Below are 25,262 nucleotides of genomic sequence, written 5' to 3'. Positions count from 1 at the left end.
ATTAGTCAAAAGTGTAATTGATCTCAATCCATAAGTCCTAGTCAACTCACTAATTACTTAGTGAAAGACTAGCGTCAATGGAAACCAAACCAATTAACTATTCTCACATAATGCGGAATGGACATCCACAACTCAATTCCAGCCAAATACCCAATTTCTCAACCAAGAGTGTGAAAACTAAACATGCAAGGAATTAAACATCAAAGCAACAAACATGCAAGGAATTAAAAGTCAAAGCAATAAAAGTCAAAGCAATAAAATGCAAGGAAAGGAAACTTAAGGTGCAAGAAAACCTCTTGACAAGCAATTGAGAGCTAAGGTTACCTATCCTAGCCATTGACCACAAACATATGATGATTATGAAGAGTTAATCCTACTTAGTCAACCTTACATCGAAGATAAGTCAAATAGGCATAGTTAATTTCAATCCCTAAGTCCTATGTCAACACTAAGGGGTCACATAGAGTCAAGGGAAACCAAATCAACTAACTACTCTAATATATCAAACAAGAATGGATATCAATGACTCAAGGATCACCAAAGTCATCAAATTCAAGCCAAGAGTGGAGAAAAAACTAAGTAAAAACTAAGCCAAGCATTTTATCAAACACTTGGTGTGCATGAGAATAAAATAATATTAAAATGCATTAAAAATAAAGTCTAGCTACCAAAAGCAAGAAAATCATAACAACAACTAAAGAAAGCCATAAATGAACATAAAACATAAATGCATTAAATGAAATTAAAATTGACAAAGAGTATCCATAACATGAAAAGTGACATAAAAGAGAAATTAAGAAGAAGAACTAAGAGAGGAAGGACAATAAAGTAAAGAAACATAAATGAAACTACATTAAAACATGAATTAAAGACATAAATTAAAGGAAATTAAACTAAATCTAACCTAATTCTAGAGAGAGGGGGGAGCTTCTCTCTCTAGAAACTAAGAGAAAACCATATAAAATCTAACCCTAATTGCCCCCCTTCATTCCTCTTCACGTTGGCCTCAAATAGCTTTAGAAAATGAGTTGGACTGGGTTTTGGAGGCCCAAAAATCGCCCCCAACGATTTGCATTAATGACCTCACGTGCATGCATGCGTGCGTACGCACGACCTACTATGTATACGCACGGTTGCGCAGAATTCCTATCGTGCGTACGCACGACATTTGGTGCGTACGCATCCTTGCACGAAGTCACCGTTGTGCGTACGCACGCATCACTGTGCGTACGCATCTTTGCAGCAGCTTCCAAATCTCATTTTCTTCCTGATTTCTCCCCTTTTTGATACTCTTTCTTCACTTCTTCAACCCAAACTTGCCTTGAAAACCTGAAATCACTTAACAAACACATCAAGGAACCAAATGAGATTAAAGTGAATTAAAATTGACCAAATTAAGCACAAAAGAGCATGTTTTCACTTTCAAGCACAATTTAGGGAGAAATCTCAAAAGCATGCTATTTAGATGAATAAATGTGGGTTTATGTGATGAAATCCACTCAAATCAAACCAAAATATATCATAAAATATAGACTCGTCAATTCCCCCACACTTAAACCTAGCATGTCCTCATGCTAAACACAACCAAAGGAGATGAATGAAGGGGTAAATGATTTATTCAATGCAACTACTTATATGCATGCAACTACACTAAATACTATCTATCTATATCTATACTATGATTCCTATTGAGTTTGGCAAAAAATAAACAAAAGAATCTCAATCAATCCAAAGTAGAACTTTAGGGCCAAGACAAAGCAAATATAGCAATATGATCAATGTCCAAAGATTTGATTTGAAATTTCCAAAATTAAGTTCAACAACTTGCAAGAAGATACAAGATAAGCAATGGAAACATAGAATTGAGCGATTGAACCCCTCACAGGATGTGTTTACACTCTAGTCGCTCAGTGTTTAAGGCTTAATCACTCAATCCTCCTTTAATCATGTTTCTCAAAGATTTGCAAGTCATCTAACAATCAACTAATATTTGATGAATGAATGCAAATATTATGAGGTCTTTTGAGGGTTGTAATGGGGCTAGGGTATGGGTAGGATCCAAATGGTTATTACAAAAGAAAACAATGAAATTTGTGGTTATACGCATTTTACGGTGGTTGGAAGAAAATCATCGCAAAATGTAAAATGATAATTCACCCAACGTTACATATAGCAGCAGTTCTATAAAAACTGCCACTAAATACAAGGCTGATTGCAGCCCCACTCCTAACCGCCGCGATATGTACCGCAACTATTCACCACAAAATTTCCGCCGCTATCTGCCAAAATTGTTGTAGTGATACTGCCATAAGATGAAGAGGGAGGATACATGGCAGTTGCCCAGCTGTTACAAAAAACACACATGCAGCAAGGCAACCAAAATTGGAATCATGAGTTCTCAATGGCTTAGCAAGGCATTTATGAAGAAGATTTGTGAAAACCCAAAGATCAAGTTGAAAACTTTGATGAGGAAGGCTCATAGCAAGTGGAATGTTAACCTCACAAAGACCAAAGCTGCCAAAGTGAAGCAATTAGCATTGGATGAGATTAATGGTACTTATGAAGAGCAATATAGGAGGATACATGACTATGCTGCCGAGTTACTGAGGTCAAATCCGCGTACCACTATTCGGAACAAGTTCAGAGACCTCCTGAGTTTCAATTAGAGACATCAATCCCTGGTAAGGACATGAGACCACAGTTTGAAAGGATCTATATCTGCTTGGATGCTTGCAAAAGGAGCTTCATGGTGTGCAGACCCATGATTGCTCTTGATGGATGCTTCATCAAGACTCCATATGGAGGTCAACTTCTAACAGTTATTGGATGGGATGCCAACAATCAGATTTTGCCAATTGCCTATGCTATTGTTGAAGCAGAGACAAACGACTCATGGACTTGGTTTTTGTTGAATTTATGTGATGATTTGGGTGTTGACAAAATCAGAAGGTGTACATTCATGAGCGACTAACAAAAGGTAACCCTCAAATTAAGCAGTTTTTACTTCAAATTGTGTACTTGATTCTGTTTTTACTTCAAATTGTGATGTTATTGATTTGTTTTGTTTTTAAATTCTGTTATTGACTTGTTCTGTTTTTAAATTTTGTGTCCAAGGGATTAATTCCTCCCTTTGATGAGTTGTTGCTTGGCATAGATAATAGATTTTGTGTCAGGCACTTATACAAAAGTTTTAGAAAAAGGTACCCAAGTGTTCAACTGAAAATGATTAGGTGGAAGGCTACAAAGGCAACATATGTCCAAGAGTGGGAGAGAAGGATGAAGGAGATTTAAATGGTTGATCAAGGAGCTTATAAGCATCTCATGGAGATCCCTGCTAAATATTGGAGCAAGTCTAGGTTTAATTATTTACCTAGATGTGATGCACTTGTAAATGACATGTGTGAATGTTTTAACTCTATTATCGTAGAGGCTAGAGAGAAACCCATAGTGTCTATGTTAGAAGATATTAGGGTTTATTTTATGAATAGGTGGGCTGATAATAGACAAAGTATACTGACATATGCTGGAGATATTTTGCCAAAAATAAACAAGAAAATTGAAAGAGAGTTTGATAAGGGTGGGGAGTGGATGGCCATCTATGTGGGTAGGGACAAATATGAGGTGTCCAGCAGCTACGGTAACAGGGACAAATTTGTTGTGGACTTAAAGAACCATGAGTGCTCCTGTAGAAAGTTTCAGCTAACAGGTTATCCTCGTGAGCATGCCATGAGTTGCATTAGGAAAATGTGTTTAGATGTTAAGAACTATGTGAACAAATACTAAAAGAAAGAGACCTATGTGGATTGTTATCAACATGTAATCTACCCTGTTAATGGACCAAATCTATGGGACTAGACTCAGAATGATGATGCGCTGCCACCAGTCTTTAGGAAACTAATAGGGCGCCCTAAATTAAGCAGGAACAAGGCTGGTGATGAGCCACGGAACAATGGACCACTGTCTAAATTATCCAGGGTTGGACAACAACAAAAATGCTCCTACCATTTTTCACTTGGTCACAACAAAAGAACCTGCCCTAGAAAACGTAGGTTAGAGGCCTCGGTAAAAAAAGGTAAATTTGTTTATATCAATTTAGACTATGCTTCTATGGATTGAAGATAATTTAGACTATATAATTGATTATTACCAATTTGTTTATATCTCTATTTTTTGTTACTGGTTGTAAAATAATGCAGCTCAACAGGGCAAGAAGAGTGCTGGCACAACTAGTACCAGAAACCCCATCAAGATTGTAGCAAAGGCAACAACAAAAGCAACAACAAAAACTCAGCCAAAAAGGAAGAGCAATAAAAGAGACTGCAGAGAGGAGACTTACTTGATAGTTTACGCATCCCCAAAATCTTCTTACAGGGTTCTCTGCTATAGATGATATCCACAACACTGGTCTCTCCCCACAAAAGCACGTCCTCCTTCTCCCACGAGTCTTGCTGTCGTTACGCGAACTTTGAGAAGACGATTGAGGAGCCATTCTCAGAAGACAAAGAACAACAATGTTGGGGGATTAGGGTTTACTTATTGGACCCTAATTTTCTTTTTAAATCTTGCTTCCAACGGTTAACTTAAGAGTCTGTACTAGGTTTGCCACATTGGACACGCCATTAACAATTTCACTCCTAGATAACAACAGAACTTGATTGATAGGGGTGGCAAAACAGGTCGAACCCGCCGGGTCAAACTGCCAAAAAAGGCGGGTTGGGACGAGATTTTGAACCCGCCAAATTTTAAAATCCGCCTAAATCGCACCACCAAAACCGTAGGCCAAGGCGGGGTGGGGCAGGCTGGCCCGGCGGACTGCCATCTTGTTTTTTAAGGGTATTTTTGTAAATTTATAAATGGTATAAATAGTTACTTGAATAGAAAATTAGGTTTACCTTCCCACAAACAGCAGCCATCCCTAACCCTTCCCTGACCCTGAGACCCTGACCCTCAGCTTCAGCCTTCAGCAGCTCATCGTCGTCGGTTTCCCCGTCGCTGGTCGCTGTCTCATCTTGTCAGTCCTCACCAAATCGAAATCCCAGCGGCGCTGTCTCGTCTTGCCTCTACTCTGCCCTTTGCTCCTCTCTCATCCTTTGCCTCTCGGGCCTCGGCGGTTCTGTATCCCACAGATTCCTGGTGGCACTCCTCTCTCCTCCTCTGCATCTCGGCGGCTGTGATTCAGTAAGTGAAGATTTTTATTCTCTTTTTTTTATAAGTAAGGAACTGTGATTACAGTTTACCTATAATTTGTTTTTGTTATGGCTCTATCATATATTCATATGTTTGTGGTTGTGGACAACTTCTTTCATGCTTTTGAAATTTTTCGTGGAGTCTATTTCCATACATATATGAGTTATATCAACGTCATAGTGCATCTACCTAAGTTCGTCACACTGAAACAGATTAAAAATCTACCATCATATGGAATTGAGATGATAAATTTTTAATAAGAGTAGTTGATTAAAATTTAAGTTAACTGTTGATAATTTCATGATTAAAATGATAGTCATAGTCACTAATTAAGAATTTCGGTAAGACAATGCCACTAATTAACATGTTCGGCTTGAAATTCTAAATTAGTTTCAATTGTAGGTCTTGATGCATAAATTGGAATAAGACATAGATAACTCTCTTTTCCCTATTTTTAAAACACTAACTAATATAGGTATAGCTATAGGTAGCTATAAATACGTTTCAAAAGCTAGCAAGTTGACAACTAATTTCTAATATATGTGTGTTAGTTGATATGCATTCTTTGATTTTGAATGGGTACTAGGAAGGTATTTTAGAGGCTCTGATCAATGCTAAAATAAATTATTCAATGTACATGTGTTGGTTCCAACAGTATACGACTGGTAGGAGGGTATCAATTAACTTTAGTTTTAATTTGTTGGATGCTTGGTGTATGTGTTCTGATCTGATGCAACATTATCGAAGATTATTGATGGTTCAGTTCTGATGCTTAGCTTCTTTCATGGTTTTGAAATTTTACTATTTTAATATTTTTTTTATTGATTTATTACTTATTTAGATATTGTTATGTATTTGTGTTATTTAGGTTGAGGTGTTGATTTTGCTATGGATAACTCTATCTCTATGGAAGTTGATGGTGGGAATATAACACAAAATCCTAAAAATGAAGAAAGATCTGAAACTGCAGCAGATATTAAAAAGAAAAAGACAAAGGCAACAACATCTGATGTGTGGAGATATTTCACAAAGCTTGGACCTGGTGCTGATGGTATAGATCGTGCTCAATGTGATGGATGCAAATAGAAGTTTAAGGCAGGTGGTAAACAATATGGGACATCGTCACTTAAACGTCATTTGTATAGGTGCATGAAAATAGACTTTGTGGATATTGGTCAAACTTTGATAGAAATGCAAAATAAAATGGGGGCTCTTAAGATAGATAATCATGTATTGCGTGAGATGTTTGATGCCTTTGTGATTGATTGTGATGTTCCCTTTTCTATTTTTGATAATAAAAAATTTAGGAATTAGGTAAAATACATCAGTCCAACTCTAGGCCTGATACTCTTAAGGAGGATGTGCTGAAAATTTACTCAAGGGAAAAAGAAAAGCATAAAAGTACTTTAGTAGCCATTCCTAATAGAGTTTGTTTGACTTCTGATTTATGGACATCCATCACTACAGAGGGTTATTTATGCTTAACTGCTCACTTTGTTGATTTGAATTGAAAATTGCAAAGTAAAATTTTGAATTTTTGTCATATGCCTCCTCCTCACATTGGATTTGAATTGTCTTCCAAGATTTTTGAGCTTTTAAATGAGTGGGAAATTGAAAAGAAGATTATGACTCTTACATTAGATAACACATCTGCTAATAATACATACCAAGATCATTTGAAAAGTACTTTAAATATGCATGATTGGTTGTTGTGTGATGGGAAATTCTTTCATATTCGTTGTTCTGCTCATATCTTGAATCTCATTGTGCAAGATGGATTAAAAATTGCTCATGATGCATTGGATAAGATTAGGGAAAGTGTGAAATATGTAAGGGGATCGGAAAGTAGAATGATAAGGTTTAAAGAATGTGTTTCAGCGATTTAGGGTTTGGTTTTTACAAGTGGGTTGCATCTAGATGTTACTACTCGATGGAATTCTACGTACATTATGCTCGAAAGTGCTATCAAGTATCGGAAGGCCTTTGAGTATTTGAAGGCAACCGATCATGCTTATAAGCATTGTCCTTTGGTTGATGAATGGGGGAGAGATGAAAGGATCTGTGAATTTTTATACCCCTTTTATGAAACTACTAATTTGATTTCTGGCACATCTTACCCTACTTCGAATTTGTATTTTCTACAAGTCTATCATATTCAATGTGTTTTGATGGAAAGTTTGAGAAGTGAAGATGAGCTTCTAAGGAGCATGGGAGAAAAGATGATGAACAAATTTAAGTATTGGGAAAAACATAGTGTCATTCTTGCATTTGGTGCTATTCTTGATCCTAGGCTTAAGATTTCTATTTTAGAGCTTATGTATGAAGAGATTGATGCTGAAACTGCAAAAGAGAAGGTGGAACATGTGAAAAAGAAATTATACAAGCTTTTTGAAAAATATGACAAGAATTCTCTTTCAACTGTTGAAGCACAATGACCTAATATTTAATCTTCATCCATGACCCATACCCCTGAAAGTGCAAGCAAGAAGTGACTTGCGATTGTTGGTGTAAGTAACATTTAACATATTTTAATTCTCTTATATTATTAATTGTCATTTTTCTATCATAACAAGATGTGATTATTTCTATTTTGCTAGAAATTGATGAAACGTAACCATCAAGCTGAGGTCTCTAGTGGAAAGAATCCACTTGATACATACTTAGAGGAGCCACTTTTGTCAAAGGATTGTTTTGAAGATTTAGATGTTTTGAAATGGTGGAAATTATATGAGAATCGTTATTCGAAGTTATCAATCATGGTGCGTGACTTATTGAGTATTTCAATTACTACGGTTGCATCAGAATCTGCCTTTAGTATTGGAGCTCATGTCATCAACAAATATAGAAGTCGTATATTGCCAAAAAATGTTGAGGCTGTGATTTGTACTCGCAATTGGAATAAAGGCTTTGTTGATGATAATTACTAATTAGATTGTTAGTTACTAATTTAATATTTATATAATATTTAAGTATTTATATCTTGTTCTAAATTTTGGTATTCTTCTAATTGTAGGTGAAGGTAAAGGTGAAGATGTGATTCCTCAAGGTGCTAGGCGAGGCGATGTTTTAACTTTTGGATCAGATTCAAATTTTATTAATTTGGAAGTTGATGATTATGTGTGTTGATTTATGAATTTTTTTTTGGGTGTCTTATTGATTTATGGATTATGTTGTGTTTTGTTTTAAGTATAGTAGGATTATTTGAAATGGATTTATGTGTGGATTATGTATTTATTTTATTATTGTTATGCACTTATGTTTAAGACTTTGAGACTTATTATTTGTTAAGTTATTTTTATTATTGCTAATTTCACATAAAAAAGTTATTATGGTTAATTATAAATTTTTTATGGATTAATAATTAATTTAAGATATTACTTTATATATTAAAAAACTAATTCGATAAAATAATTTTATTATAAAATAAAATAATTGTTATTATTTAAAATTGAATTTCATCATAAAAGAAAAAAATTTATTAAAAAATATTTAAAAGAAAGAGGCAGGCCGGCCCGCCAATCCGCCTTTTGGCAAGGCGGGCTTTGGCGGGGCAGGGCGAGGCAGGGCAGACCGGTCCGCTTTGCCACCCCTATTGATTTATGCTAATTAAAACTATTTTGGACGTAAATATGACACTTTAAACGTTGGAGACTAAAATCGAATTCACCCCAAATGTAGGAGACCAATTTAGTACTTTATCCTTAATTTTATTTATAAATAAATCACATATTCATTCAAAATCAATATTATATGTAAATCTAATTAAATTATATACACACAATCATAAAAGATGCATGTAGAGTAATACGTTTGGATAATAATATCTACTTTGAATAATTTCTACATAAAAATAACAAGTTTTAAGTTATATCTGATTTTTAAAAAATATATATATTTGTTATTAAATAAAAGTAAATCATTTTAAATTACACTCATAAAAGATGCACATACCTTACAATTATGTTATATGATATAAGTATAAAATAATAAAATCTTTTTAAAAGATAATTTCTCAAAAAAAAAAAAAATAAAGAACGAACAGATAAAATTTTGAATTATATAAAGACAGATTTCAACATGTTATTAGAAAATTATATTCACAATATTACTCTAATTGCGTTATATATATGCCTAGGTGCTTGACTTGGGTAAGCGAAAATTATCTGGATCACCTCAACATAGCGAGAAAAAAAGAGACACAAGAGAGGTTAACATTAATGTTATTGATAACCAACTCTTACATCATCTGTACTTCAACCATATATACCTCACATACCCTAATATTTCTATTCTATGTATCACGGTTTTTATACTACTCCAGTATATTCTAACCAATCTCCCATAACCATGCATCCATCATTATACAACCTACTTCCACAATCATTTATCGTAGGTCTAATTGTCACAAATTTGAGGCCTCCTACTCTCTTATATATTCTTTTCAATCTACTAATCCAAGAGATACGAATGAAATTCTTAAACTGCTAAAGTCTCTACAACATTATCAATTTGACTCTGGTACAAATAAGAAAACATTAATGCATACAAGTGTACATTATAAGAAGGTATCTATGACTAAGAGAAGAATTGTCTGGAATCCACATCTGTCTGAGAGTATGGTTGGTGTAAATACTCTCTCCATTAAAGACGAATTTCTCATAAACAAAAAAGATACATTGAAGACCTCACATAAATCTCTAACCGAGGAGCAAAAGGCACTCTTAGAAAAGAGTACACTAAATGAATATTCTATTAGCACGTGTTCCCTATACAACAAAAATGCCAAGTATAATAAAGGAAAAATTGAATGGTTATCTGTAAGTTTGTATATCACGAGAATACACGTCGATCATCTAAGGTTACATAATTTAGTAATCTCACCAATTTTTTTTTTATTTTGCAATGGATCCCGATTTTATTTAGGCCTTCTGTCTACATGGATTTAGATGACCTAAATATTAAAATGGCAACCTAAGCGTTTGCACCAAATAACAGGTTACAAATCTTATTTTCTATCTATCTATCTATCTAGTAAAGCTTAAAAATATGGTACAAGATCAATGTGTCTCATGTTTGTAGAGATGAGGTATTGGCGACAACAAACAACTTTAGCAGAACTCGTGACAACTTCAAGTCATTAATTCCCAAGGCATGGTGCATGGGGATGTAAGTGCATAATTAAACTACTATCTCTAGCATACTTTTAATTCTTAATAAATTTACTAACTGCCACACAAGTGTTGAATTTGGTGGGCTACTATGCTAACCATGCAAGAGAAAGGAATGGGATGCTAAACATACTGGTATTTGCTAGCTATGTTTTCAGTACGCCATGTCTTTTTTGACTTGTTACTATTTTTATTTATTTTATCTTATTGTATAATTGTTATCACTAACTTAGCCCCTAAATGTTAAATTCAGTAATTTATACTGAAATATGATACTAAAATTGAAATTTTGCTAAAATATTATAAAAAAGAATTCATGGAAAAAGTTGATGAAAGTCTAGAAAAAGTACATGGATTTATTGTATTTTTTATTTTCTTTTCATTATTTAATGACTTTTTCTTTATGAACTAACCTATACCTTTTATTTTTAATTGTTTTTATATAGTAATATTTTAATACCTGAAAGTTGGTACTAGATTTTTAAAATTGTCAACGAGAACAACATGCATTGGTATCTAGTTGTTTTTTATTTGTGTAGTTATCAAATAATTCTGTTAGACTCCTTACCGATTGTTACAAATAAAGAGGAAAAGAGATCAACTATTGTAAAGCTAGTAAATTAGCTTTCTCCAAATTTACTTTAAAAATAAAGTTTCAAATATCATCTTTTATTTATTTTTTTCCTATATGAATAGGCCAAATATCTAGAATATGCTAGAAATAGGAGAACAAGCTCCTTGCTCGTAAAGAATATCTGTATTTATGTTTCCTCTTTGAAATGTTTATCTGCATAAGCTAACCACATCTTATTTAATACAATATTGATTGTGAGGTATGGGTGGCAACTTGGATGACAAACTATAAGAAGATGTATAGTTATACAATAAATGTAATTTTCTTTTGCTGGATAAATAGCACCTTATTTACTAGTGTATATGGTTTTGTTGGTAACTATAAAATATTTATATTTTTTAAGTTTTGACGGTACAATGATGCGACTTGCATTGGATTTGATTTTAAGGCCCCACAACTTGATGTTGCACAATGTCATTGACTTTGCTACCACGAATTACAATTAGTATAGACAAAAAGATTCAAACAAAAATTAAAAATATGTAATTGTCATGTTTATAGTTATATTTGGTTTATGTTTAAAGTTGTTAATTTTATCTCTTGCTTAAAAAGTTGTTATGCACTATACTTTCTTTAGACCCTTTTGTCGACATTATATGAATGACTTTAACAAATTAAAAGTTGAAATCTAATTTACATTTTTTTTAGATCAAGTTTAAATGCTATACGAATCTGCTCGACTTTTGCTTTCAAAAGTAGGTCTAAATATATATATTTTTCATAAGTAACATTAATATATACAAAAGCATCGATTGATAGAGTACCCAAACTACCAAACGATAACAACATTCCTTTATAATTATTTGTCCATACTGCGCAACAACGACTTTGCATTCTTGGCTTACAACTCCGGTTGCTCCAATTGCATGATTTACAATAGTAATCATAGTCTACAAGAACACATTTGATCATAGAAAATATCTTGTTATTTGACGAGCACTTTCTACTTGGTAATACAAACACTATAACAAAAACTACTTTTAGTGGCAAACTTTTAGCAGCAATAATACAATGGCTATTATTTCTTATTTAACCTAAGTTTTTGTGACCATTATATATTTGCCATTATTAATATATATTATATTGCCATTAAATTATTGTTCTTTTTACATTTTTAAATTAACAACAGCAATTATTATTATTGCCAATAAAAGTGTTCCAAAATCACATTGATTGAAAAAAGAAAGATAAAGAAAACTGTTTCTGTTGGTGATTGGTACTTCATAAAATACATTTTCACTTCCCTTCATCGCTGTTAATGGAACTCACTTCCTCCATCGCCGACCACCACTTCCGTAGGCCTTGCCACCACCGACGACCGCCGTCCATCATCCTACACTCATTTAAACCGCACCTCTATTCCTATTTCGTCTATCTTCCACCTCGGATTTGTGTTGCTATCTCAGATCCACTGTTACTAATGTCTTCCGATTCCAGAGCCATTGTTGCTGCATCATCCTCAAATCTATTCTTCCGAGTGGAATTGCTGCCAACATGAGGAACCAGATCACAACTTCATGTAGCAATTGTTCGTCATTTTTGCAATAGAGTGCTAGCCATCATCATCCACTTCATCTCCTCTCTTCTCTCTCTAAATGTATTCACAGCTTTAATTATATATCATAGCTTCTCTGCATAGTAAGATTTTATCTCGCTACTTTACTTTCGATCTCCGTCCACTTATTGTTGGATTTCTTTTTTGGTAAATTAATCTAAGAATATTCATCTTTCTTGAATTTCAACCTAGATTTAGATCTAATATATGTTCGCTTCTTGTTTCTCAATTGCCATTAGGTTATCTTTATTTATCGAACTTGATTTGTTGCATTTGATACTTTGATATTCAATTTGAAATGAAATTTGGTTTCTTTCAATTCTAATCGTATTTCTTCTAATTAACATGTAAGAATGTTCATTATTAACTAATTAATTCCTGAATCCCCTATTTCCTTAGAATTTTCATTAATGGCTCGTCGATCGTTTTGCCCCTTAGGTTAATTTAAGGTTAGGGATCTGATCTTGATGATGCGTGAGCATCTTGTACCCTTTTTCTTATTATTTTCTAAGTATTTTTTATTAGATTTTATTTAATTTCATAGTATTTTAGTGCAAAAATTCTCTTTGGATGCTACTTTGAGTTGCTTTAATATTTTTATGATTTCAGGTGAAATTCAGAGCAATTTGACAGAATTTGGAACAAAAAGGAAAAAAGCTGGCAGCACCCCCCTGGGCGCTAAATGCCCAACTGGCATTTAGCACCAACAAGGAACACAAGCCAGAACGCCACTGCCCCCTTTAGGGCGCTAGCAAGCTTGGCCGAATTCCCTCTCTTTGGCATCTTAAGTGGATTTAGCATTTATTAGTTTTTTTTTTTTTTGTAATTTTTATTTACAAACAATATCTTTTAGTTTTAGGACTTAATATTTTATTTTATTTTCGAATCAAATTAGGTTAGATATAAAAGGGAAAAGATTCTCCCTTTAGGGAGGGTCGAACATTATTCTCTTCCGCACTTTTCAGAACCCTAGTTTTTTTTTCTGTAAGTCATGAGCCACTAAACCTCTTCGGTTAAGGTTAGGAGCCCTATTTATTTCTATGATTAAAACTATTACTTTTCTATTTTAATTAATGTATTGATTCATTTTCAAGGATTATTTTCATTCTTAATCTTATGAATCTGGGTGGAACGAGAGTATGACCCTTATTTTACATGAGTTCTTGTAATTCTCGAGAGAGCTATCTCGCTTGAACAACAGCTTGAAAATAAATTCTTCCTAAATTGCTAATTACATGAACTAATTGGGATATGTGACATATAATCCTGTTAACTTAAGGTAATTAGGGTTTTTGTGGCCATAAAATAGTTTTTGAACTTAACCCTCTAATCGAAATTAAATGATCACGAGAGTGGTAGTTAATGAAGGTTAGAGGAGGCTAAATCACTAAGAGATTAGGGTTTAGACATTTACAGTTTGCCATGGAATGAATCATGCATTGTTAAAATAGTTAGTAAGAACTTTTAATCCGAAAAAGTAAACATCTCCGAAACCTTAACGGTTTTCTCTCACTATTTTCACACCAAACCCTTTATTTGCTTTCTTTATTTTATTGTTTATTGCTTTATGCGAATTTCAACCATCAAAACCATTTTTTTATTCGCCTAACTAAGCCAATCAGATAACCATTGTTGCTCAACCCTCTATTTCAACCTCTTGAATTTTCCTTTGCAAACAGAAGTAGCATTGCTGTCATTTTGGTTCTCTATAAAATACTTTTGCTATTAGTAGCAAGTTGGTAGAAACTTTGTGGCCTCTATTGTATATGATCTGCACATGTAACTATGATACTCTCTATTTCACCTTCATTTTCTTTCCCATCATGATGCCTTTCTCTTCTCCATGTTCCCCTTTCTTCCTTATTCCTCCGGGGCTTGTCATTAACATTCAAATTTGAAAAACGCTCTATTAGACCATTTGACTGTGGCTCTTTCTTATGAAGAGGCTGGCTGAATTGAGATGCTTTCTCTCTTTTTGATGCACATTGTTCTCCTTAGTCTTCACCCGCATCCCAATTCGGTTTGCCCAAATCCACTCTCCTATTTTGTCCTCCTTCATTTTGTTCTCCTTTGAGTCTTCCATGAAAGCAATACATGATTTATAATCATGCCCTATTTTTGCACAATATGTACACACCGTCCCTAGCCTTTCATATTGTACCCCTACATCAATTTTGAATTTGTCTAGCCCTGTAACCCTTTGTGAGTCTTTAACTTCTCGGTTTCCCTCCATATCTATTCTTGCTTTAATAATCCGAGTTTCTCTCTCTTTAACGTCAAACAATCCTACCTCCATTACCTTACCAATCCTTACCCCAATCTTTCTAGCCACCTCCAAAGTTTTAAACGATTCTAATTGGGATATTAGAGATCAGCTACTCCTCCATACGCACCCCCGTCCTCCAACGGTGAACATGCAACGCATAGTCCATGAAGAGCAAAGGAAAACCCTTCTCAATTTTCATAATATCCCATTCCCTGTCAAAGAAAAATTGGAATTGATTGTGGCCAACCTCCATGACTCGAAAACCTTCCGGCCTCCCTCAAGTAGCTCAAAGTACACCATCCATAGTTCATGTCGAAAAAAATTTGTTCGCAAACAGCTTTTTAACAAGACTATTGATGCATTTGTCAATCCCATTCTTTATGTCCTCCTCCTCCAATTGTATAAGATCATCCCTCTCCTCATCACTTTCATGCCTTCCACCATGTGAGATCCCGCTGTGACCCTCCATACCCTAAAAAAACAGTGAGCGTAACAATGTATCTTGACAATGGCATAACATCACGTGAAAAATTAGAATAAACGTTGACCTATATAATACAAATACTTTATTACGGCAGAAATTCTAGCAGAACAAGTTGATCAAGACGATACACTAAAAAAAAATATTTTTATTGAACATTAACTATTATCATGCATTGTTTGGACTTGTTTTCTAAAGCGTCAGGTTTAAAGGTAAATCTTCATAAGTCAAAGGCCCAGTGTTCCAAGAGGGTGTCGGAGAAGAGAAAAGGGGTTCTCTCAGGGGTCTCTAACATCCGGTTCCTGCAATGATTTGGGTAAATACCTGGGAATTAACATCGGTCATGCCAGAGCTTCCAGGAAGACGGCTCAAGAGATTATTGAAAAAATTTCGAGGAAGCTCTCCAGTTGGAAAGGATGCCTACTGAATAAGGCAGGAAGGCTTTGTCTTGTTAAATCGGTTATGGCCTCTATCCCAGTTTATGAAATGCAAATTTCTCTTCTCCCGAAGTATGCATGTAATAAAATTGATTCCTTGATGAGACAATTCTTGTGGAAAGGCTAAGCGACTGGAAAAGGGCTGCCTCTGGTCAGGTGGGAGGTCGCCATAACTCCTAAAAAGGCAAGAGGATTGGGTATTAGGGATACTTCCTGTGCTAACATGGCGCTTCTGGGAAAGTTGGTATGGGATTGTCTAAATAATAGTGAGAAGTTATGGGTGCAGGTTCTGAAGCATAAATATCTCAGGAATCAATCTGGTATGAACGGAAACAGTATAAATTCTTCATCGGCTACCTGGAAGAACATTGTTAGTGCCTATGAGCATCTCAAGGAAGGGCTTCATTGGAATATTGGAGATGTCCACAAATCAGTTTGGTATGATGAGTGGACTCCTTTTGGTAAGCTTTGCAACCTTGTTCCTTATGTACATATTTCTGAGTCAGATTTCATGGTGGCTGACTTGTGGAAAGGGGTGTCTTGGGAGGTTGATAGTCTTACCACGCCTATTCCGCATGAGATTAAGCAGTTTATTTGTGGTCTGAGATATCCTAGTTTGACTGAGTTGGAGCCTCAGTGGGAGTGGTGGCCTGCAGCAACAAAAAAGTATAGTGCAAGGGAGGGTTACAGATGGTTATTAAAGAAAACATTAAATTGGAATGCCAACAATAATTGGAACTGGTTGTAGAACACAAACATTCCAGAGAAGTTCAAATTTACTATGTGGCTTAGCTTACATGATGCTCTACCAACTGAGACCTTTCGATTCAAGCGGCATTTAGCTTCTTCAGATATGTGTAAGAGATGTAACAAGGCGCAGGAGACTATGGAGCATTGCCTTAGAGACTGTGAACGATCAAAGGCAATCTGGTATATGTTGGATCCTAGTATCCTGGACTCGACGGCTGGTACTGCTCTTGAAGAGTGGTTTCGGAAGGCCTTGGCTAACAATGAGGCATCCTTTGGTGCAGGGCTTTGGTCGGTATGGAGACATAGGTGCAATGACATATTCAACACTGACAACCCTTGGACAGACCATAAGGTTGTTGCCTTGGCCAGAATTACCGCCAAGGACTTACAGGTTTACAGGAATCGAAGCAATGCCTTTAGGTCTCTCCGAAATTGCCTGTGTTGGGAACCACCGGTAGGCAATAGTTTTAAAGTTAATTGTGATGCAAGCTTGCATATGGATTCAAATTTAGCGGGATTTGGGTGTATTATTAGAGATTCTAAGGGAGATTGGATCTCGGGCTGCTCTGGAAGCATTCCCCCTTGGTCTATAATCAGATGTGAATTATTTGCTGCTTGGAGGGGGCTGGTTTTAGCTTGGGATTGCGGTTTAAGGGATATTATATGTGAAACGGATTGCCTTGACATTCTGTCCATCATGCATGAGCTTACAAGTGGGTATTCATCTGAAATAACAGATTTGGTTCACAAGATTCAGGAGCTTTTATCTCGTCCTTGGCTTGTTCACGTTGAATGGGTGTCCCGAGAAGCAAATAGAGCTGCGGATTGGATGGCTAAATATGGTGCTAAGAGTAACTCTAATCATGTTATTTGGTCTGAGCCTGGTGTTGATCTCCAACGAATCATCCGCTCGGATTTAGGATAGTTTTTGCTTTGTTTCTTTCCTTGTTTAGACACAAAAAAAAAATTCATTCATTTCATAATTTTAAGGTTAGTTATTACTATCATTTATTTGTTATCTTTTATCTTTCAATTTTAATTAATTTATCCAAATAAAAATATCATTGTATATAAATATCAACGTTTATCCAATAGCAATTTTTTTAGAGTAAAACGAAATTTCTTTGTTTAATTGATATTCTTGCAATCTAATCCATTCACAATATTATTTTTAGTCGATGAAATAACTTATGAATTAAATATATATTTATAATAGCAATGCTATGTAATCAATAAATATTATTATTTTAGGTTAGTATTTAGTCAGTAATAATTTCCACTCATATTTATAAATATTTATACACAAAAAATATATAATTTACACATATATTTATCAAGAGTTTACACACATGAGTCAATACAATCTGTACCTATATTTTTTAAAATTTACATTCATGAATTAATAAAATTTATTTATTAAAAATAATTTAAAATTTATACTGGTCAAATAATGACTAAAATTACTAAAAACTACTAGTCTCCTAGTATTTTTATATTTATAATTTTATTGTTTTGTAAGAATATAACTTTTAATTTTGATAATGAAAATACAATTTGAAAATAGATCAACTAAATATATTTTGAATTATTTTATCTATTTAAAAATAAAATTCATTTTAACAAACCAATCACTCTTTTTAAAATATGATAATCTAAAGATAAAGAATTTAGACATCTAAAATAAAAAATAGGTAAAGTAATAAAGTGAGAAATTAATTATTATTAAATTTTATAACTTCCATCATATATGAATTCAATACTTTAATTTAAAGGGATAAGTATTGTTTTAGTTCCTAACGTTGAGAGCCAGAATCGAAACCATTCTGATGTAATTTTTTATTTAGAATCATCCTTAATATTACATTTCATTTTAAAATCGTCCTTTCTAATAAATTTTTTTATAAATGACAAAACTACCCTTTTTTATAAATAGTTCTTTTAAATAAAAAATATATAAAATTAAAAAAAAAAGAAAAGACAGGGGGGAGGGGAGACACAAGGGGGAAAGGGGAAAGGACGCGGGAGAGGGGGGAGGAAAAAGGGAAGGGGAAGGGGGAGGGGGACGGCGGCGCCGGCGAAGCTTGGAGCTGTCGTCGCCGTCGTCGTCGCGAGCCAGGGAGAGAGCCTCGGCTTCTGCACCGCTGTTCCTCACCGCCGCGTTCTCGCCACTGCTTCTCGCCGCCTCGCCGCTGCTCCTCGTCACTTCGCCGCTTTTGCTTCTTGCTTCGATCTCTGTTTTTGCTTCGTCTTCTGCTTCGTCTTCTACTTCTTCTAGGTCTGCTTGAGTGCTTCTGCTTTTGCATCTTCTGCTTCGTCTTCTACTTTCTGCTTCTGCATCTTCTGCTTGAGTGCTTCTGCTTCTGCATCGTTTGCTTCTGCATCTTCTGCTTCGTCTTCTACTTTCTGCTTCTATTTGAGTGCTTCTGCTTCTTCATCTTCTGGGTCTGCTTCTGCTTCTACTTCTAATCTGATTTTAATTTGTTACTTTCTGATTTTATCATTGTTGTATGTTGATTTTTTGAATCTAAATTTAATTTGTTGAATCTGATTTTGATTTGTTGAATCTGGATTTGAATAATAGATTTGTTCATTATAATCCCTAATTTCCTAATTTTTATTGTTGATTTTGTTCTTGTTTTGATTTCTGAATTACTGTTGCTTTTTTTGTTTTTGGATTTATTGTTGATTTGTTTTTGGATTTCTTGAATTTCTGATTTTGAGTTGTGTGTTCCTTTTTTTGTTGAATTTGTATTTTTAATTTGTTAATGGAAGAAGAATTTGTTCTTCTGGAAAAAGAAGAACAAGAAGAATGAAATGATGAAAAAATGGTATTTTTGTCATTTAAAAAAAATTATTAGAAAGGACAATTTTAAAATGAAATGCAACATTAAGGACGATTCTAAATAAAAAATTACATCGGGGACGGTTTCGATTCTGACCCTCAACGTTAGGGACCAAAACAATATTTAGCCCTAATTTAAAAGTGATTAACTTCTTATTTTATTATTTTAGGATAAAATATATTTTTTATCTTTAAAATTTATTAAAAATTTTAAAAATATTCCTAAGTTTAAGTTTATCTCAAAAATATTCAATTTACATCAAATATATATCACTAACAGTTAATTTTTTTAAAAAATTAAGACTAATTCAGTATCAATTTTAAAAAAAATAACCTTTAACACAAGTAAGCCAAATATAGTTCTCATGCATTATTAAAAATTGATTATAAATTTAAAAAAAATTCAATTGTCACGAATATATTTAATACAAATTAAAAATTTTTAAAATAAAATTAAAACAAAATAAAGTTTATAAATATTTTTAAAATTTTTAACAAATAAGAATAAAAATATACTTTATTTATTATTTTATTAATTCTCGAAGGATTTTAATCCAAAAATTAAAATGATTTTCAAAAAAAAATTTAAAAATAAAAGTTTTAAACCCATCTCAACCTCTCTTTCACAATCCCTTTTCTCTCCCTCTCAAACTTTTACATTACTGCAGCTGGACCATCAGAAGGAATCGCCGCGGTGAGCGTCCTGCATCCGCCTTCTAGACCATCAAGAAGGCCATCGACGTCACTCTCGTCAACGACACTCCCTCTTCTTCCTCCATCCTACCTACTCTCTCTCTCTCTCTCTCTCTCTCTCTCTCTCTCTCTCTCTGCAGACGTGCACCCCTCGTCATTTCAGGTATTCCTTTCTTCATTTCTGTTTTCCCGTTTCTAGGTTTTACTGTTTCCTCTTTATATTCTCTATTATTTTCTGTTGTTAGGGTGTTCCTGTTGACACGATTCTAATTAATGGGTTGGTTAAGGTTAGGGATCTTTGAACTTGGTTTTCGCTTGATTCCTGTTGTTCTTGTCGGGGTTCTTTATAAGTGTTTGTTGCAGATTGTGGAAGATTTTGCCTTGAATCGATTATGCTTTTATTTATTGTTTCAAGGTTTAGGGTTTTAGTTCTGTGGCTTATAAGAATGTATGGAACAGTTTTTTTTTCTGTTGGAGGTTCTCTGTTTTTTTAACAACAAAGCCTTCTTCTTCTAACAAGGTGTGATTGCTTAAATGGATTAAACTATGTGATAATGCCTCATAATAAATCAATTTTTTTAATTAAGAACACTGGTAGTGTTTGATCCATGCATCTGTCCCTAATATCTCTCTGAGGAATCCCTTTTGGCCAGAACCGAGATTAAGGCCTTAACTTTTTAGTTTTTGAAATGTCGAATGAATAATAATCTACGTGGCCTTTTTATGGTCAAAAGTGTCCTTATCTCTCATTATATGTTGATTAGCTTTTGTTGGATAAGAGCTAAGCAGTCCCAATAGGTCCATATAAAATTGGATTTGAGAATGAAATTGTTGAAATTTATAGTGAATGACAAATGCTCATGCTTTTGGATGTTTGTTGCAATTTGTTTTCTTTCATAAACTCAGCTAACAAACATTTATAATTTGTTACGTGTACCAAGAATTTGTACTTTGTGCTGTGTAAGTTTGTGTTAAAATCAAATCAGATGAACACTGTGCTTATTTGATACTATCAATGTAGGAACACCATGAGAATGTGATATATTTGCCATATAAAAGAAGAATTCATGCTTTGACTAGAGTTTAAATAAGTGTTTATAATTGAAGAAATGTGCATAGGGTATGGATCTAATATGTAATTGATTATGTTTCTCTGTGCTGAAAAAGGGAGAATAAAGGATTATCTTTTCAAGACTGATAGAGATGGCAGATGAAGCCAACAGAACTGTGAGTAAAATTAAATACACTTGAAATTTCATATATGACACTTTTTTTCTTTGATGTAACATGTTTCCAATTTTAACATTTTTTTAATCCATAAATGCAGGCATTCCTTGAAATTCAAGGTCGCATGATTGAGAGTACTGGAAAAATGAAACAGGTTTGTTGAAATCTGCATTCTTTTTTTCAAATTATTATTATCATCATTGGTTATTATTATTTTGAATTGGAGTTCTGTTATTATGATGATGAATAATTTGAATTTAATTGAGCCTATCAAGATCTGCATAACTGAATTTTGTATCCCGTTTTCTTGAAATATAAATTGCGGCACGTGATTGAAACCTAATCACTAGTTAGGATAACATTAAGGAATTTCTTTAGTAAGACATTGATAAAGGCAATGTGTTCATGATAGTAATGGAATCAGATCCTAGTAGTTTTGAAAAAATAATTGTTGGGCTTTTTTTAAGTAGGGATGGCAATGTGTATCTATGAGGGCAGGTACCCTCCCCCACCCTTCGTCCCCGTTTAGGAAAATGGCCCCATCCCGTCTCATCCCCGTCACGGGTCCCAATTTAGTTCTCCCTGGAGGGGAGTCTATGGATATTAATCTTTGAAAAATTAAAAAGAATTAACATAGCCATAATATGATCCAATACAATTCAACCAAATTTATCATATTAAAACATAATCTAAACCCAAATTTAACATATCCATACACTCATACACAAAATCTCCAATATACACACTAAAGGAAAATGAAATAGAAATAGTTTCCAAAAAAATAATATAACATAACTTTTATATATAAGTGAGGGTGTTCTAGTAATTTCACCCTTCGCGGGGATTTGGCAGGTCCCCATGGGGGTCTCCATTTATTCGCAGGGGCGGATCTTTGTTCCCATGGGGATTTTGTGGGTCCCCGTTAAACTCCCGTCGCGGTTTTTTTGCCATCAACTTTTGGCATGTCTTTTGATTTATTCTTGGTGTTCGGGAGGGTTCAGTTTCTTTGGAATAGAGTGGGATGGCAAAATTATTAAACCCATGGAAGCGGGTACCCGCGGAGATTACCCGCGACGGTGGGTTAAATGGGAATCCGCGAAATCCCCACGGGACTGTACTGGCCCCGCGAATAAGTGGAAACGGGGACTTGCGAAATCCCTTCAAAGGGGAAATTTACTAAAATATCTTCACTTATATATAAAAGTTATAAGTTGCATGTTGGATATTTAATGTTTGTATTGGATTATGTTAAAATGTGTTAGAAACTTTGGATTGTGTTACCTTATGTTAAACTATTGAATTTTGAAGGATTGTGTTTTGTTAAAATTTTTTTAAAAAAAATTTAAAAGCAATACCTATGGATATCCGTGGGTATCCACCATCGTGGGGACAATTAAATGGGGACCCGTGACGAGGATGAGGTTTGGACAGGGGGCATTTTCGTAAACGGGGATGGGGAACAGGGGAGGGGTACCCGCCCCCACGGATGCCCACTGCCATCTTGTGAAGAAGCTTTTGTATTGAGAAGGGTGATCCTCGTCCGAACGATTTCCATGTCCCACATATAACCAACTCTAGTTCATGCAATTGAGTTGAAAGCTAAACTATAGTTAAATAGGATGTGAATGCTTATGCATTGCTAACAAATCTGATATAAAAAATAAAGAATATTTGTATGACTCATTTCTGAAAAGAATGCGAAGCTTATTTTTATTTATTTTTTATTTAGAGGTGCTATTGAGTTGAAAGCAGAACTATTGGTAGGATGTGAATGCTTTTGCATAATGTCAAATCTTATATAAAGAACATTTATATCAAATCTTAGTTTTTAAAGAGAATGCAGTTTTGTTTTTGTTGAGAAGGCCATAAAAGGAAAAGGAAATGAAAACCTTGATTATTTAATTTTGCATCTGGGAGTTGTACGTATATTAGGGGGCTTTTTGAGAAACTTGAAGTTTATGTTAGTTACTGGGCTGTAGGTGCAAAACCAGATGCGTTCCAAAGAAGCAGAAAAGAAACGGGCTTATTTGACCTTGGAGGAGCTGAAGCAGTTACCTGATGATACTAATGTTTACAAATCCATTGGTATGTGATAAAACTTAGTTGAAATGTGTTACTGCCATTAATAAAGCAGTGTTTATCACTGTCTTGGATACAACCATACTAATTTGAAATACTGTGTTGCAGTTTGTGTTTATTAGATGCCCCAGTTTTCAAAAGACATTTGATGAATCTTTAATTTTTCCTTTTTTTTTTTTCTGCAGGGAGAACGTGAGTTGTTGATACCTGTTTGAGCTTGCGTCTAAAGAGTACATATAAGTTTGTTTCATGGGGTGTTATAATATGCATGACATACTATAATACTGTCATATTGTGACAGGTTTGTGCTAGAGTCGAAGGCAGCGTTAATGAATGAACAGGAGAACAAGTTCAAGGACAGTGAAGCTTCAATTATCTCATTACAGGTACATGTCCTTCCTTTGTTTGCACGAAAGCTTCTATTCATGCACTGGTTTCCTATTTGAAAGGCAGAAAATTAAATCTCACATTTGCGGCAATATAACTGGTTTTAGTTAGGTTTCCAAAACAGTATGAATGATTTCGGAAAACGTTCTATTGCTTTTGTCAGAGCTCGAAAGAATATTTGGAGAAGCAGATAGCAGAGGTTGAAAACAATTTGAGAGAGCTGTTACAACAAGATCCTGGTCTTGCACGTCAAATTATGTCGATGAATGTATGATGTAAACTTCCTATGATTGAGATTAACAACCATTGTCCCGTAAGTCCTTATTTAGGGCATTCGAGCAAATAGAAAATTCACGACATGAGAATGCAAAGGAATGAGTTGCCTGCTTTAGTGAATGATTTGCTACCCTCTTTGAAATGTTTAGTTTGACTTTGTAGGATTGTTGTATGTTATCTTAATTTGTAGATGATCATGTTACATGTTTGCAATTTCATATAAAATTGTGAGACTTAGGTGTGCTTATCCAAGCAGAAACGTTCCGAATTTTGTCTCTGCTCTCCCCTTTCTAGTGTGAGAAATGAGAAAGCCTTGCTTAACTTGGATAAGCAGTTTGGTGATTATCACTTACAGGTTATGGATATAATAAGTATTCTTGGTGTAGGTAGTGTTTAGATTGTGTATGGAGAGGAAGGTAGTTAGTTCAATAAAGACTTCTTCATGTGAATATGATATTGTGAATCAATAGATGGTTTAATATGTTTGACCGAACCATTTAGCAGTTTACAATATCATTTTCACATGAAGATATTTTTTTTGTCAGAATATTTAATTTGATTTGGATTCTAATGAAAATTTGAAAATTATGCAAACCCATGTTTAGTAAGAAGGGAAAAAAAATGAAATCCATGATATTTATGTTCCTAAAACAAAATTAGAAGCATAAACAAATGGCTCAAAAAAAAAGTACCTTTTAAAAAAAATTAGAAGTATTTATTTTTTTTTCAAAAACTTAACAAACCAGCTCAAAATGAGAATCTATCATGCAAATTAAACATATTTATGATGTATTATTATTAGATTAAATTTTAATTTTTTTAAATTTAATTTTGAGGGATATATTTGATGTAAATTAAAAATCTTTGAAATAAAATTAAAACAAATAAAATTTGAAGATATTTTTAAAATTTTTGATAAACTTCAGAAATGAAAAATATATTTTACTCTAAATATTTTTATGTAACTCAAAATTAACTAGTATATATGAAAAAAAAAAACCTCCACAAAAATGAGTATTAGTCAGAACTCGAATTATAAACTACTTTTATAATTTTATATGTGGTTTATAATAATATTAAATAATATTTATAATTTAAATTAAATTTAAAAAAATTATTTTGCAATAATTTGAATAATAATTCTATTAGGAAGACAATAGAAAATCTAAACAATGTGAATAATAAGCTGCAGATTTAGTTCAATATATGCCGCGTGCACTGTAACGACCTAGCTTTTGGCAAAACGGATTTTTCAAAAAAACGGATTTTTCAAAAGATTA

General features: G+C 33.9%; 2 protein-coding genes across 2 annotated transcripts; both read left to right on the top strand.

Annotated features, from left to right (window-relative positions):
- Nucleotides 1-2,390: 2,390 nt before the first annotated feature.
- Nucleotides 2,391-4,390, top strand: LOC112770393 (uncharacterized). Its single transcript, XM_025814755.1, has 5 exons — nucleotides 2,391-2,608; nucleotides 2,758-2,949; nucleotides 3,489-3,768; nucleotides 3,856-4,072; nucleotides 4,197-4,390. Exons 1-5 carry the CDS (start codon nucleotides 2,391-2,393, stop codon nucleotides 4,388-4,390), a joined length of 1,101 nt encoding a protein of 366 aa, XP_025670540.1.
- Nucleotides 4,391-19,933: 15,543 nt separating this feature from the next.
- Nucleotides 19,934-24,241, top strand: LOC112772138 (prefoldin subunit 1). Its single transcript, XM_072224126.1, has 6 exons — nucleotides 19,934-20,176; nucleotides 21,181-21,240; nucleotides 21,341-21,394; nucleotides 23,220-23,329; nucleotides 23,621-23,705; nucleotides 23,870-24,241. Exons 2-6 carry the CDS (start codon nucleotides 21,217-21,219, stop codon nucleotides 23,978-23,980), a joined length of 384 nt encoding a protein of 127 aa, XP_072080227.1. The 5' UTR covers nucleotides 19,934-20,176; nucleotides 21,181-21,216; the 3' UTR covers nucleotides 23,981-24,241.
- The last annotated feature ends 1,021 nt before the right edge of the window (nucleotides 24,242-25,262 follow it).

Source organism: Arachis hypogaea, chromosome 18 (genome assembly GCF_003086295.3).
Source record: "Arachis hypogaea cultivar Tifrunner chromosome 18, arahy.Tifrunner.gnm2.J5K5, whole genome shotgun sequence".
Taxonomy (NCBI): Eukaryota; Viridiplantae; Streptophyta; class Magnoliopsida; order Fabales; family Fabaceae; genus Arachis; species Arachis hypogaea.
Note: the sequence above shows the minus strand (reverse complement) of the source record. Positions and strands in the feature narration are given on the sequence as shown.

Bases quoted from the DNA above. Each gene is read 5' to 3' on its own strand.
- LOC112770393 (XM_025814755.1), top strand. From the start codon at position 2,391: ATGAGTTCTCAATGGCTTAGCAAGGCATTTATGAAGAAGATTTGTGAA. The intron at 2,609-2,757 runs GTCAAATCCGCG...CATGGTGTGCAG, and splicing joins TATGCTGCCGAGTTACTGAG to ACCCATGATTGCTCTTGATG. The intron at 4,073-4,196 runs GTAAATTTGTTT...AAAATAATGCAG, and splicing joins AGAGGCCTCGGTAAAAAAAG to CTCAACAGGGCAAGAAGAGT.
- LOC112772138 (XM_072224126.1), top strand. From the start codon at position 21,217: ATGGCAGATGAAGCCAACAGAACT. The intron at 21,395-23,219 runs GTTTGTTGAAAT...ACTGGGCTGTAG, and splicing joins GTACTGGAAAAATGAAACAG to GTGCAAAACCAGATGCGTTC. The intron at 23,706-23,869 runs GTACATGTCCTT...TGCTTTTGTCAG, and splicing joins CTTCAATTATCTCATTACAG to AGCTCGAAAGAATATTTGGA.